This window comes from Bombus terrestris, chromosome 10, assembly GCF_910591885.1.
Source record: "Bombus terrestris chromosome 10, iyBomTerr1.2, whole genome shotgun sequence".
NCBI lineage: Eukaryota > Metazoa > Arthropoda > Insecta > Hymenoptera > Apidae > Bombus > Bombus terrestris.
Window position 1 is genome coordinate 6,987,102 of NC_063278.1, and position 14,804 is coordinate 7,001,905.

At 33.1% G+C, this 14,804-nt stretch overlaps 3 protein-coding genes across 17 annotated transcripts in view; 2 read left to right on the forward strand and 1 right to left on the reverse strand.

Annotated features, from left to right (window-relative positions):
• The first annotated feature begins 20 nt into the window (after nucleotides 1-20).
• LOC100647627 (acyl-CoA:lysophosphatidylglycerol acyltransferase 1) lies at nucleotides 21-5,790 on the forward strand. 2 transcript variants are annotated; one of them, XM_003398236.4, is made up of 6 exons: nucleotides 21-147; nucleotides 1,032-1,249; nucleotides 1,334-1,548; nucleotides 1,631-1,904; nucleotides 2,006-2,157; nucleotides 2,236-5,790. In XM_003398236.4, exons 1-6 carry the CDS (start codon nucleotides 113-115, stop codon nucleotides 2,470-2,472), a joined length of 1,131 nt encoding a protein of 376 aa, XP_003398284.1. In that variant the 5' UTR covers nucleotides 21-112; the 3' UTR covers nucleotides 2,473-5,790. The 2 variants fall into 2 exon arrangements, with proteins under 2 accessions (XP_003398284.1, XP_020720751.1); XM_020865092.2 differs by lacking the exon at nucleotides 21-147 and adding an exon at nucleotides 273-337.
• A 171-nt stretch (nucleotides 5,791-5,961) lies between these two features.
• LOC100647108 (N-alpha-acetyltransferase 20) lies at nucleotides 5,962-7,203 on the forward strand. 2 transcript variants are annotated; one of them, XM_003398231.4, is made up of 6 exons: nucleotides 5,964-6,149; nucleotides 6,271-6,295; nucleotides 6,430-6,520; nucleotides 6,595-6,724; nucleotides 6,792-6,928; nucleotides 7,004-7,203. In XM_003398231.4, the coding sequence occupies exons 1-6, from the start codon at nucleotides 6,097-6,099 to the stop codon at nucleotides 7,087-7,089; spliced, it is 522 nt and encodes a 173-aa protein (XP_003398279.1). In that variant the 5' UTR covers nucleotides 5,964-6,096; the 3' UTR covers nucleotides 7,090-7,203. The 2 variants fall into 2 exon arrangements, with proteins under 2 accessions (XP_048265181.1, XP_003398279.1); XM_048409224.1 differs by lacking the exon at nucleotides 6,430-6,520 and having other exon boundaries at nucleotides 5,962-6,149; nucleotides 6,585-6,724.
• The window catches only part of LOC100644687 (uncharacterized protein CG43867), a 98,871-nt gene continuing 91,266 nt past the window's right edge, over nucleotides 7,200-14,804 (reverse strand). For 7 of the 13 annotated variants that reach the window (XM_012312584.3, XM_048409215.1, XM_048409214.1 and 4 more), the window contains 14 exons: nucleotides 14,612-14,786; nucleotides 14,298-14,534; nucleotides 13,923-14,214; nucleotides 13,563-13,836; nucleotides 13,089-13,478; nucleotides 12,797-13,015; nucleotides 10,776-11,068; nucleotides 10,349-10,682; nucleotides 10,036-10,275; nucleotides 9,824-9,960; nucleotides 9,620-9,749; nucleotides 9,337-9,546; nucleotides 9,130-9,265; nucleotides 7,200-9,058 (listed from right to left, as the gene is read on the reverse strand). In XM_012312584.3, the coding sequence (XP_012167974.1) occupies nucleotides 8,994-9,058; nucleotides 9,130-9,265; nucleotides 9,337-9,546; nucleotides 9,620-9,749; nucleotides 9,824-9,960; nucleotides 10,036-10,275; nucleotides 10,349-10,682; nucleotides 10,776-11,068; nucleotides 12,797-13,015; nucleotides 13,089-13,478; nucleotides 13,563-13,836; nucleotides 13,923-14,214; nucleotides 14,298-14,534; nucleotides 14,612-14,786 (3,132 nt within the window). In that variant the 3' untranslated portion in view covers nucleotides 7,200-8,993. The remainder of the gene's footprint in view (nucleotides 9,059-9,129; nucleotides 9,266-9,336; nucleotides 9,547-9,619; nucleotides 9,750-9,823; nucleotides 9,961-10,035; nucleotides 10,276-10,348; nucleotides 10,683-10,775; nucleotides 11,069-12,796; nucleotides 13,016-13,088; nucleotides 13,479-13,562; nucleotides 13,837-13,922; nucleotides 14,215-14,297; nucleotides 14,535-14,611; nucleotides 14,787-14,804) is intronic. The other 6 variants (XM_012312588.3, XM_012312592.3, XM_012312590.3 and 3 more) reach the window with 6 other exon arrangements.

Here is a 14,804-nt window from a genome sequence, read left to right on the forward strand (position 1 = left end):
TCATCCTGCTTAATGATCCTTATTATGTAATTTATGCAAAAGGGAATGCTATGCACAAAAAATTGTGGTTAAAACTTCGTCGAGCTTGCATTACAAGTTGTGTCTTTCGAAAATGACTGACTTTTCTTCCTTTTCTACTTTTACGAGGTAAGTTAAAAACGTGTTTTATCAAATGCAACATGTGCCGTTCCCATCTTCTATGTAAATAAACAAAAGTTTCTTACTACAATTACAAGTTATTTTACGAACAACATGTCTTCCACCTTTTAATTTGATAAAAAATACGTTTTTTATCCTTAACCTAGAATGTCACGAGTACCGGGCTTCTTGTTCTCAAGTAATCTCTAAAATAATTTGAAATCATTGTAGCATTTTAGCATAATCAGTTGTATTCTTTAATTTCTTGTAATATATGTTTAAAATTTATTTGGCTAAGATATGAAACTCGATTTTGGTATATAATCATTGCACATAACCGATCATTAATATTAGATTAACTTATATTTATTTTTCAATTAAAATCCTGGAAAAAAGCTTAATTTTAAGTTTAGAAAGTGTAATGTGCTTTGGAGAAGCAATTTCTAAAGTTAAAAAGTTTTGTATGATATTTATTGGTTTTATTTAAGATGTTGTTTAAGTTGTGAGTTAAAGTGTGGTTTAAGTATAATTATTTAAAGTAAATGTTTTCAAAAGTTAATTATTGTAATCAAGGAACAAAATATCAATAAGAGTCTTACAAACAAAAATAATATTATTTTTTTTTGCAAAGTTATATGATGAAATTTGATATTAGTGTGACAAATATTATTGCAAACAAGAATGTTTTTGTATATTTATTGGATGCAAATTAACCTTTATGTGAAGGAATCACATTATTTTATTAAATTATAGTTTAGCCATATTGTTATGAAAGATATAAACAGTAGTCTTATAAGCCCTCAAAAGTTTAATAAAAGAAATAGAAATAAATATTTGAGTATTTAAGAATTATTTTTATGACTATAAATTTTAGTGTATTTATGAATTTGCAGGGTAATCAATAAAGTATTAAATTTTGTAAAATGTACTATTAGAACCAGTTTTGTGATACTCAACAATATTTATTGTATACCAACATATGTAGTATGGATGACATTATTGTTCCCTGTAAAAGTTTATCAACCACAAGTATATTGGAGAATCGAAGGATTATTTTTCCATTGGCTATTAGCAATGGTATCTACGTGGACTTGGTCTGCAGGTTATGATAGTGAGTATACAAATAATTTATATATTTAATTAAAATAGCAATATTAAAATAATATTGAAATAACAAATAACATGTAATTTATAGTAATAGAACAAGGTGATGATATACAAGAAATTATTAGTGAAAGAACATTAGTAATAGCAAATCATCAAAGTACTGGTGATGTTCCTATACTCATGACAACATTTAATGCTAAGCCAAATGTATTACCTAATCTAATGTGGATTATGGATAGGATTTTTAAATTTACTAACTTTGGTATAGTTTCTATTTTACACCAGGACTTCTTCATTGTATCTGTAAGTGACTATAGATTTGTTAGTTTATTAATAACATCTTAAGTAACTGGGTTACTTTATTTTTGATGATATTTTGTGTTAGGGTCGAAAACAAAGGGAAGGGAGTTTAAAAAAGCTAGAAAAGCATTTAAAAGAAACATATATTCCATTGAACAGAAAATGGATGGTTCTCTTCCCAGAAGGAGGTTTTTTATGTAAAAGACGAGAGACATCACAAAAATATGCTAAAAAGAATAATTTGCCAATTCTTGAAAATGTAACGTTACCGCGGGTAGGAGCAATGCAAACTATATTTGATACGATTGGTCCATCACTAGAAAATAATACAGCAGAACAACAATTGAACAGTAGGCCAAGTAAATAATTTTATAGAAACTGTAGTTTAACTTAAGTTCTTGTTTAATTACAATATGTTAAGTAATAATATGTATTGCTAATCTGTATAAACTTTTTATAGATATGACGGCAGCTAAACCACAAATCAATTGGATTCTAGATATAACGATAGCATATCCTCAAGGTAAACCACTTGACTTACCAACAATTATAACTGGTTCACGACCACCATGTGAAACAGTATTATTTTACCGAGTTTTTCCTAGCTCAGTGGTAAGTTTTTTAAACATATGTAGATCGTCACTCGTTCATATTTTCCATGAGAATATTTTATTACATCATTGATTTTAGGTCCCACGAGAACCCGAATTATTGTCTAAATGGTTATATGATAGATGGGTTGAAAAAGAATCACTTTTGGAAAACTTTTACAAGTATGGATCATTTCTTGGCACTCAAGCACCTGTCAATGAAGGTTCTAAAATCCATCAGGATCCATTGAGATTCCTAGTCCTTCATTTATTTTTTATAACATCTAGTTATATACATTATAATATGTTTACGTATGTACTATCTTGCTTCTGGTAAAGCGTTTTATACTATACAAGAAATTACGTTCAAATATGTAAGTAAAATTAAATTGTAGTAAAGTAAAAATATTCCTGCCTCAAATATTATTCTTGATGTTGACTAACAAAACTAACGGATGTATGGATTGTCAATTTCAAATGAATGTTTATAATCTAATTATGCCATAGGTAGTGAATTGCAAGTACCCGTTTCGTTACCATTCAGATTTAATCGTCATTATTTGCCTATTTTTTTGATGGTACGAATATAATTTCAAGTATGCTTCATATTACAATAAGTTATCAACAACTTTATGGAGGACTGGGATCTCCAAAAATATTAATTTGAGACACTTATTTGCTGCTATTTTTTCATATTGACTTCACAACAATAACTTACAGTTCGCGGTATAGTATAAAACGCTTATATTTGGTAAACAAAATTAATAATAACATTTCGTTAATAAGTTTATTTTACTTGGATAACTAGTAATTCAAGATAATATCAGTCTATCTTATTAAGTATCGACGCTTAAATTTCTGGATATATAAAGCTTCATAATATTTTGCATGAAATACTATTACGTTTTAAAAACGTAAGTTTTTTTTTATAATAAATTCACGATAAAATTACACTTCAATATTCATATTACTTATATAAAAGAATAATTTAATGTTTGTTGATTCAATTACAATATCTAATGCTACTAGTTGCATGATAGTTTTAAAACATTCTCTATTGATATAAATGTTATCTTTTTATTTGTTCATTTATTATAAATTGCAAAAATGTATCTATATTTGATTATTTGTCTGGAGGACTTGGCAGCATTTCAGGCGATTTTCATAGTATCCTGCACGTATGTTTTGTAATACGATATCTTAAATATTATCTTGAAATGGAATTGCGAAATGTAATAGTAAATTATTACTGCTGTTTTGAAGCAGTGATAGTAAATACCATTTCAAAGAATATCCATTTATTTGTGATACATAATAAGAAAAAAGTATTTTTCAATGCGAAGTCAATCATATAAACATAATTTTTTAAATTACATACTAGAAAACTTATATAAGTTCATAATTCTATGAAGAAGTAGATGTGAAATTTGACGTAAATTGTTTTGAAACTTGGCAGAAATAAAAATAAAATAATATCTTTGGAAATCTGTCAAAATAATTAAGGTGTGTACTTTATTGTTAAACTTCAACCAATAATAACACTGTTCCGTGAAAGAAGACGATACGTCAGCCGTGCCTTGTTCCTACGGACAAACCTCAGTGTTAATTGTATATACGCATATGCAAATCTCATGCATAATTTTCATAGTCAAACCAACGCCTACAATTAGTTCTTAAGATATTCATATTACATCACCTTATAAAGGAGAAACTCATATTTGCATGTATGTAGAAATAATAGAGTTATTAAAGACAGGTTTTCAATGCTGCCTAATTGGTTATTGTAAAATAAACGTATAGTCCAAATCGAAAGCAATTTCTAGACTGATGGATCAAAGAAGTAATTAGCCAATGCACACATGAAATAAATATTCCTTGATATGGAATAGCTGTAGTAGTTAAATTTTGGTTATGATTATTATTAATGGGTAATTTTTAAAATGTAACAAATTCAATAAGATCAATGTTGATATCAACTGATAGACGTAGATATTATTTATGTATAAAAGATTAAGTTTTTATAATATACGATTACGCGTATTAAAACACGGAAATCTTGAATACATAAATTTATATGAAAGAACACTGTGTTATTAAAATATATTATTATTCCTGACATCTTTTGCATTTGATTGCATTTAATATAAAATATATAGACACAAACTATCTTCAAGTATCTTACAGGCAGTATCATGATAGGAAAAAATGATCAAATCAAAAGAATTTAGATTTGCGAATTCACTGATTTCTTGTATCCTATTTATGTCATAAACGCATTTTTACTTGATAAGATGATAAAACACTGATATTGTTTTATTTAAGAGAATACTTTAAACCATGATGAAATCTCTAGTCTTGGTAGCAAATTTTAGAAACGATAAAACGAGGTTCTGAATATGTCACCAATTGTACTATAAGGGATTATTAAATTTATGAAAATAATTTATGTTTTTGCATTACGAAAACTGCAGTACGTCGTTTAAAGTTACTCAATTAAAAGAAATAAAATTAACTATATTGCTAATAAAAAAAAAAGGTTACAAAATATACATTAAGATTCTGCTAATACTTAATTGTAATGTAAAAATAGCATAAATAAGTTCTTATTTATGTTTAAGAATATAGAAAGGAAACAAAACAAAATGTAACATAATGCTAATTGCATAATAACGTATTTACTCCATTATAAGGGCCAATATTTTCGAGATATTTAGCCACATTAGATTTAAAATAAAACATATAGTACAATAAAAATTAAAATGTCAAGATTCATTAATAATACAAAATGCTGTAATTAAAAACAATGTTGTATTTATTACAAAATATATTTATAACTCTATGGTTATTACATTAAGCATTTATTTCTGTGCTGTGTGTGAATTACAAAGCATATTGTTGAAACCTATCACATTTTATACAGCGCACTCTCTAACAAAATATCAGTATAGAGAAGAAAACTAAATAATGAAAAAGTGGTTGTGTTTGCTTGTGCTTTAATTTCTTTACTCTTAGTGCTTTCATAAAAGTATTTCTATAAGAGACATTTATATGTATTATATTTCAAACAAAGTTTTGTTATTATTACAATATCAAAGCGTGTTTTACATATTATTACCTTATATTCTTTTTTAAAGATATATATAAGTGGCATTTAAGATTTGTAATGTTATAGATAAAATAAAAATATCGAAGTTCAAGACTTTACATATATACTGATATTTGCAACATTAGTGTCCTGTATGAAAGGTGTTTAGAAGCTTTGATTTTATACTTGTACATTGCATACGGTTTTTTAAAAAGTATAAACATATAGCTAAAAAAGTGTTTAACTATTTTTTCAGAAGAAAGTCATTGTAACAATGAATTTTTAATATCCGCGAAGGAGATGTGTAACGCTCAAAAAATGATAGGTCATTTCTGTGCAATGCACGTGGCAAACATATTACACTTCATATTTGTATCATAAAAATGTTTACACAATTTGCCGTGTTTTTGACTGCATCTTAGGTATGACTGCATATTGATATTCATAAATATTATATAAAAACAAATGTAAAAAAGATGTAACTTAGCGTAAGTCCCCGAAATTTTACAAGAAAATACCTTGCTTGTATTCTTTTCTTATAAGAACTTTAATAAAATTGTTTTTAAATTACGTATAAAACTTTTCTTGCATAATTTAATTTGTTATTATATTATTATTCATTAATTTATTTTTCCTTTGATACGTTTTTTAATGAATCATGCGTACTGAAGTAGAATGAAATTTTGAAATTCCACAATGTGGTGCAGTGGCGACGTATGGTGTCAGATGAATAAATTACACTAGTCGCATTTACTTGATCTGGGTCTGAGCAGATCTGAGTTTGGATTAGTTTGAACTTAGTGTTGGCAGAGTCTTCCTGTGATAAATTACGTTTATATCACATTTATTTACTCAATCTTTTATTGCATTTAAAACATGACGACTCTTAGGCCTTTCACATGCAACGATTTATTTAAATTTAACAATGTGTGAGTATCGAAATATGTATTTATCAATTGCTAATATTGTTTAATATTGTTTAACCTAAATATACAATTTTGAATAAAAACAGTTATTTACTAGCATTTTTAATTATTCTATTTTTTATAGAAATTTAGATCCACTTACGGAGACAGTATCCTTTAAATATCTTATATCTTATTACGTTTGTTGTTTAAAATAAACATATTTATTTACTACACAATTTTGGTATATATTTTTCTTAATTTTAATCTTGTTAAAATTTTACTTGGTAAAATTTTAAACTAGTATGGACTTTCTTTTTATACACACTATCTAGCACATTGGCCAGAGTATTTTCAAGTAGCTGAATCGCCAAGTGGAGAAATTATGGGTTATAGTAAGTTTTTTTCTTGTATCATATAAGATACTTCTCCTTGATAGTGCATTATAATTAATATTAGAAATTTAAAGTTATGGGAAAGGCAGAAGGGCAAGGAGAGAACTGGCATGGTCATATAACAGCTCTTACAGTTTCACCTAATTATAGGAGATTAGGTTTGGCTGCAATGTTAATAGAATTTTTAGAGAAGGTTTCAGAAAAGTAAGTTTAATGGTGAAGTATGGCTTAATAACATGTATATTCTATGTATCTCTGTATATTGTTACAGGAAGCAAGCATATTTTGTAGATCTCTTTGTAAGAGTTAGTAATAAGGTGGCAATCAAAATGTATCAACAGTTAGGATATATTGTTTATAGGACTGTTTTAGAATATTATACTGGAAACCCAGATGAAGATGCTTTTGGTATACAAATTACTGTTACTTTTGTAAAAAAATTTTTAAATATAAATTAAATATTCTGTTCTTTTCTCCTTACAGACATGAGAAAGGCACTTTCAAGAGATGTAAAGAAAAAATCAGTAATACCATTAACTCATCCTGTAAGACCTGAAGAAATAGACTGAGTCTATATTATGATTATGTATATTGTTAAGGATTTAATCTAAAATAAATGATAGATTTATGAGAAGCATAAGGTTTTTAATACATACAGTAAATAAATAGTCTCTCAAAGTGTAGATCCGAGCAGTTTATTTCTCTTCCTGTACAATAGTACAATGCTTTTCGCTCACACCGCTCGTGCCCTTATGCGTCGTTTTATGCGAATAAATAATAAATAGAAATGTAAGGTGGTAGGCTCAGAATATTCTGTAGACAGCTAGACGATCGCAAGAAATTTCTACCACGATTGTAGCCTTTATCAGCTGCCATCTTCTCATTCTACTATATTTAGAAACTTAAGACTAAGGTGATATTTACAGATCAGTGACTCTTTTTTTACTGCATCATGATACAAAGGTGCTAAGCACCTAAATAGTAGCATTTCATTGCGTATTATAAAAATTAAAGACAAAATGTCGTTCTTGCATATCTTTGTACTGCTCCCAGTAATCTGAGGTTTCTATCGTTTTTTATTTTATATAAATCTTCAATGCGCTAAACAAAGCCGTGCATAGAGTTACTTTGTCTATACTGCTCAGAGAGGCACAGTCACACTCAGCCTATCTCAGGAATTATAAAATTATAGAAGTCTTGTACATATTGCACGAAAGCCCTACTTTTAAACTTTTATTTATTTCTGGATACTAAAGAGAAGGAAGACATTTGCTAGTTATGTAGGACACGTCAAGCGAGTACAAAACTTCTATACGTGACGGGATCATCGTTTAATTAGTACAAAAATGTTGCACATATGTTACCGCAGGAACGATACTAATTATTAAAGAAAACGCGTTCCCATTACATCTATTTGGTCGTGTCCTTATAAAACGAACTTATTTGCTTAAACATTAAATAAATATAAAATATGAGACTAGCTGTTATCAAAATAACATGATAATGTGTAAGTTGCATTTGTCACTTTCCGTACAAAGAATTTTTTTCTTATGATTGAGCTTAAATTCAACCAGACTTAAAGTTAATACTGTCTGTACTTACTGTCACCAATCAGCCATATTTTTCAAATTAGTTATTATAAAATATAAGAGAAGTAATTAGTCAATGCAATGAAAAATCGTGTACAACACTTTTTAAATTAAAACAGATCATTATGTGAATAATGTAGTGATCGAAGGTAAATTTTGAATTTACAATGACAGTAGGTACAGTTATTACGCTTGAAATATCTTTATATTTGAAAAATCTAAATACTTATATCCATGTGTTTTTTATTTGCACTGCAAAGCAATTGCAGGCTCCTCGTACGTGTACTGCGATCGATTTGGCAAGAAATAAGAATTTCGTCGACATATTCTCACATTAAAGACAAAGGTATCGCTGCATCACTCACTAGACTTCTAAACATCCATTAACTCCGATTAATTATATACATATGTGATACATCACTTCTGCATCCTTATCTTACGCTAAACGTTTTGAATTTGGTATATAAATACGGTAGCAAAAAGTTTCAGCATGATGCCTTAGCTTTTTTTTAATGAAATTATTCGATGTAATTTCAGACATACTAATTTATTTTAGGCAGTGTTGCAAATCGTTTTCGATTAATTTCAGTCACCCACGTTTAAATCGCGTTAACGTGGACCACAGAGTTTTGCATGCTGTCAGGTATGTACACAAAAACGTTGTCTGTCAAGCATCATCTCTAATTTACACAAAACGCAACTAAAATCAACTACAGCGCACACGTTGCTGAGCGTTGTCCAGTGTATCGTTTTACGCAAATTCTTACAATACAGCCTGTAGTACCTTCGAATATAAAGTTAGTGCCTTGGCAGGATCAGACTTTCATGAACGAAGTGCCGTATTCCCCTGCTTCTTTTTCCCAATTCGATTGACCAGTCTTTTTTTAAGGTCTTTGGTGGTCTGGCGTCGACTTTAAAATATCTGGTTGCGTTGGAAGACAGCCTGAACCTAGTCCAATTGTTATTCAATCAGCAAAAACAGAGAAAAAATGAAATACAAAAGTATGTATTTTTACAAACCCGTTGTAGGTCTTAGGGTCGATTTGATGGATCTGTGAGACCCATTACGAGTTAATGTGTTCATCTGTGGCGTGCCAGGTAAAGTATGTCCCAAGGCGTTCATGTAATCGGCAATCAACAATGTTATCTCTAGAATCTGTACAGATACGAATAGATAATATTTAATATTTAGAAATCTTGTTTTAATGAGATTGCTCGATAATATACCTTAGGTTTTGATAGAGCAAATAAAAGTTTTTGTTCAGCTGCTCCTTCGTCAGGGCAAGCGACCAGCATAAAATCATCCAAACATCCTCCGAATGTAACTATGTTCGCATAATTATAACGACACATCACTGCCATCGTTTGTAATTCTAGAAGAGTAACACTATCTTCGGAAACGGCTATCCATACGGTTATCGGCTCAGCTTGCTTCAACTATGAAACAAGATATTTTTAAATAACTTTTCTTTTCATTTTTGTTTATCTATAAATATGTCCCGTTATTAACCTTTGCTTGATAGAGTGTAGCTCCAAAGAAAGGCCACTTCCTGGTACAAGTTAGATATATGCGAACACAGTCTAATACGCTACGACCTTTTAACGCGATCCACTTTTCTTGAAGTTTTTCTTGCAGTTCTCTGCAACAAGAAATCCGTGATTTTAAACATAGCTGATACTTATTTATGTTCTTTGTAATTTACATGGTACTTGCCTTAATTGCTCGGCAGTGATGTTTGTTCGATATCGTATGGGATAAAATTTGTCTAAAGCTTGAAGCACCAAATGATGAGGATTGCATCCTGGGCCGCTGCCTCGAGCTTTATCGTTGTTATATTCACCAAAATCGATCTACAACGTTTCATCGTTACATTAACAGTATTTTCATTAAAAAACTGCATCATTATTTTCAAAGAGTAACTTTACCTGTGCCATTAACGACGCAAGTTCAAATGCAAGTTCTCGATTGACCGGAAATTTGCCTTGTACGACTTGCTGATTTATTTGGTAACACAGAAGAAGCCTTTCTCTGTCGGTTTCCATCTTAGCTGCCTGTCTCCAATAACATCGCGATTTGTACGTTAATTGTATCACCCTGGTATTCTCGAATTTTCCTGAGCCCTTCTCTCTTAATGCGGTTTCCCATTTGGAGATTATATCACAAAGCTGGAACGAATAAAATTATCGCGTCGGAATACTTTCGTCTACTGTAATTTCCAAACTCTCCCGAGGTGCATACTTTTGCTTGAAGATCGATGAAATGTTCAAGATCCTTCTCGATGGGATCGTCACTGAATAACGTGAAACCAGATTGATGAACATCACGGCAACCGATTTCCTGGTTCAGGGTATTCAGAAATTCTTCTATCGTTGTGCTGCCATCGAAGCTTACAACCTGATACGTCCCATTCAAGAAGTGAACCGGTATTGCATGTGGCAGGGAATGATGGTAGGGATTTTTCATTAATATCGATAGGACCTCCATTCTCGAGGGCTTCACCTCCCTTCCGCCGTTTTGTAATGTCCTTTCCAACGCTCTTTCGCAATAGGCTGCGTATTTGCCGCACTCCGTCCTAACAAAATAACAAATTCATACGTTTAAATTTACATGTTTCGATTGAAATTTTGAAATTTGAATGCTAATAGAACGAAGGAAGACCACTTACTTAGTATCAGCGTTTCTTTGCAAGTGTAACTTCAGGTACCAGAGTAGCCGATTGTTTCTTGGTAGGAATAGAGAAACAGCGAGCGCGAGCAGCTGCCATCCCTGGATAAGAACGTACTGGGCGGGATTAGTTTTGCAGTCCAAAATCGTTGACGTCGAGTGGCCCTGCATGAGCGGAGGACTGTGAGAAGTGGAGGCCGTCGACTGTGCGTCCGCATTTTCACCGCTGCCATTTGCCGCGGGACTTTGCGTATCGCAGGTGAACAGCGATTGCGTGGCGCAGAGAAGGAGCTGCTGCAATGGTATGCTGGCATACTACTATATCCCTGGATCGAACCAGACCTAATCTACTACTTTATTTATTTATTTATTTTTTTTTTCTTTAAACAAATCGCGCTCCACTGTCCTCGTTTATTATTCGTTTGTAGAATCCATTTTAACAGGACAATCGAGGGTACGTGTTTTAAAATCTTTTAGACCTGTGCAGCTCATCGACTTTCTAATATGCATTTGGAATTGTACGAGGAGTGTCTAGGACAAACCTCGGATTTGATTCGGATCTGATGGAACACTCTAGATTCGTTACATTTTCGTCATAATATAATGCCTGTTAGTAATGTAAGCAATCGAAATCGGTCTGATTAACGCATAACTCTATGTGTGTTAATCACATAAAACGCATGAACTGTAATAAGTCGAATGAATTAAGAGAAATGTGGATGAGATAAGCGCTTTCGTATTTTTTTAGGCCATGTGAGTCTACCTTACAGCTCGAAACCATTTTTCTTTCGTTCGTTTGTCACGAACGAATCGCTCGAACGCGCTCTTTCCCCTTATTATTCTCCTTGACGCTTGATACACTGTACTCAACGATGCATAGCTTCCGAAGCTCTCGGTCTAATTACATTCTATGACGTACGTTCGAATCTGTAAGGAGCTTCTAGCTGTTGTTGCTATTCTTTCTTTCTTTCTTTTTTTTTTTTCTTTAAATCAATTTTCTTATATCACCGTTTATGACCAGATAATCAAAGACTAATTTTTCTAAGCAGCATTCAAAAAACAGAGAATATTTTGTAATGAGCTATCGAGCAAAAAAACGTACGGAAACAGAAACAAAAAACCAATCTAGTAAAAAGATGTTTTTCTGTGTGTGGTTTTTTATGTACACCAACATACCATTCTGCAAGTGTGTGTGCCGCAGAACGTATTTTGACAAGTCCGGAGATCGTGGTATTTTATTAGCGAATCGGACGATCGATCGTTAATGCATCGATGATGAAGTATGATCGATGAGATAAAGAGTGAGTCTAAGTGATTCTCCCGCGATGAGAGGAATGAATTGTCGAAATATGTTCGGCTCACATGATAGGGCATCAGGGTACAGGTGATCGGGTATCATGTATAAATATCAAAAAGTACACAATAAAAATAAAACAAACTTAACATGACGATGTACTATGAAAAAAGATAACAAGAATCGAAAAAAAAACGCATGCGATTTTAGAGTAGCCCAGGAATAGCACACGTAAAGCAGCAAATGAAAATGAAATGTGAATGAATGTTAAAACTAAAATCGTTTTCTGTTAAATACTTCGTCAAGTATTATTAATGTTATTGTTATTACTATCATTACTATTATTAATTATACATTGCTTTGGCAAATAAACGACAACCAGTTGTATTAATTATTAGTGAGTTACTTTACAAAAGAAAACAAAAAGGAATAAAGAGAGAGACAACTAAACAGTTCACCGCTACTTCAACGGAATTATTTCGTATAATACTTGACTAAGCGTACCCGATGTACCATTTCTTCTGATTATACGGAAGCGATATATCCAATTATACATTCGTTTTTTAACTAGCCTTTTTTGAAGAATACCATACATTTTGAACCTATTAGCTTGATAGTAACGTTTCGGCCAATAGGTAAAACGTTTATTATAAATTACGCGACGAACACGTCGGCTGTAAAAATGGTACAGGGTTCAGAGTGTTTGTTAAACAATAAGCAGGACTTACAACGCGCGCAGTACCCAGCGACACAAGTCTGGCGGCCTTTTTTACCTGTACGCCCAAACGATGTTGAGTATGACGACTTGTCTGCTTTACCAATGCACATATGAATTCAGATTGTAATTCAGGTTGGTCTATGCATTGTTGCAATGCGTTTTGCGCTAATACCACATGGTAGTCTATGCCTGCTTGCTCCACTGCCACCGACATAAACAATTGACAAGCCTGTGGTGTAAAATAACATTTCCTCGTATATAAAATGTCCGATATACGATGTTTTTATATTTCATGTATTAACCTTGAAAAGCTTGATAGCCTCGGTCTGCAAGGCTTCGGATGTCAAGCTGGTCAGTGGGCTAGTGATGTTCTCTTTCGTGTGGAGCAACAACGGGTGTCTCCAAAGGACACAACTAGGATCTCCATCGGTTTCCATTAATCTTTGTACTAGCTGCTCGTACTGAGTTCCAGCACTAGGTCCGCCTCCGGATACCACCGTCAGATGGTACAGCCAATTGTCTTTATCTTGTTTATGAGGCATCAGCAAGTACGTAGGGCCTTGATGAGTAGGAAAAATACCGATCGTTCTTTCGTGAGGACCCTCGGCGTCTCTTTCTTCGCTGTCACTGTCGGACACGTGCTCGACTTCTTCTACTCTAGCGTCTCTCATATTTATTTGTCCAATAGGATTCTGAAAGACAAATGAAACGGAGGCCTTGGTAATATTCACGCGTAGTGATCGAATAATATACATATTGAAAGATCAGTGGCTTACCGTATCGTTAGGGCACTTAAAGTAAAGGAACATTTTTCCGATGAGGACGCACCAGCACTTCTTAGCGTGCCCGTTTTTCACTTTCGTTAGCCATCCCTGTATCGTAGGCTTATTATCTTCCTTACTGAGCAAAAGTTTCGTCGCGTTCCGCCTTTGTACGTTTTGTAAAACCCTTATCCAGTCTTCCATCGTTGCGATACAGTCTGCCGTTAAATAATACGTTTTCTTCCCTGTTGCTATCTCAAACGTGGCAGCACCTTCCGCCCTGTTTATCCTATTAAAAAAGTCACGGATAATTTTAATTTTAATCGTACTTTCTACGAGGAAAATACGAGAAAATATATATCGTTGCACAATTACCTGCACACTTCATCCAATACAATTTGGCCTTGAGGTTTTCGATTGACATCGTTCTGACTTTTCCAATAGGTCAGCACACCGTTTTTCAACACGAACCATCTCTTTCTCCAGGTCTTTAATTTACCACCGAGTTTCGCAAGGTGGCCGGTCTTCTCTAAAGATTCTTGTCGTTTTGGGCTCTCGCCGGAGACTCGCATTAGCAAACTCGGCATACTAGATTCGAAGGATGTGGAGCTTAGAGCATCGGGAGGTATCGCGTAGTCTTCCGACAGGCCAGATTCCAGAGAGGTGTCTGTAAGCGAGTCGGTAATTTTCAAGTTGTTGGACGTACGATCACAGTGTTCGACGATCGCTAATGATAATTGAAATGCTTACCACGTTTCACGCTTTTGCTAGGGGAGCCGCTGGAGCTTCTCTTGGCAGGACTAAGGCTGCTGGTGGTTTTAACGCTTTTCGAAGGACTACTTCCACTGCCAAGCGAAGAGTCCGTGTTGTCTGAAGAGCTATTGGTGATTCTCGTGTTGGTTTCCGTTTGATTTGGATGCTCTTCGCCGTCCGAGCTGTCATCGGAACTGTCACCAAAGGGCATTGACCTAATTTGACTGGCTCGCCCTAAAAAATCGAAAGAATCATAGACACTCGCCCTTTTAAAACGAATGCTTGTTAAGAAACGAACGACAGCGACTTACCCTTGACCGTTGCATAGACTGGAACAGAAATATCGCAATAGCCTTGGGAGTTGTGCGCAGTCAAGTTGTGTCCTGTTGCTTGGGAATGTTTCGACGAGCTAGTTGTATTTGTCATTGTGGAAGGCGCGGATTCCTCGTTCGTCGGTGGACCGATGCCAAGCCCGCCATCCGCTACCTGTGGAATTCGTAAACG

Excerpts from the sequence above, each read along its gene's own strand:
- LOC100647627 (XM_003398236.4), top strand. The coding sequence starts at position 113 with ATGACTGACTTTTCTTCCTTTTCTACTTTTACGAG. Across the intron at positions 148-1,031 it reads TCCTTTTCTACTTTTACGAG|GGTAATCAATAAAGTATTAA; the intron begins GTAAGTTAAAAA and ends ATGAATTTGCAG. Across the intron at positions 1,905-2,005 it reads ACAATTGAACAGTAGGCCAA|ATATGACGGCAGCTAAACCA; the intron begins GTAAATAATTTT and ends AACTTTTTATAG.
- LOC100647108 (XM_003398231.4), top strand. The coding sequence starts at position 6,097 with ATGACGACTCTTAGGCCTTTCACATGCAACGATTTATTTAAATTTAAC. Across the intron at positions 6,725-6,791 it reads TTAGAGAAGGTTTCAGAAAA|GAAGCAAGCATATTTTGTAG; the intron begins GTAAGTTTAATG and ends ATATTGTTACAG. Across the intron at positions 6,929-7,003 it reads CCCAGATGAAGATGCTTTTG|ACATGAGAAAGGCACTTTCA; the intron begins GTATACAAATTA and ends TTCTCCTTACAG.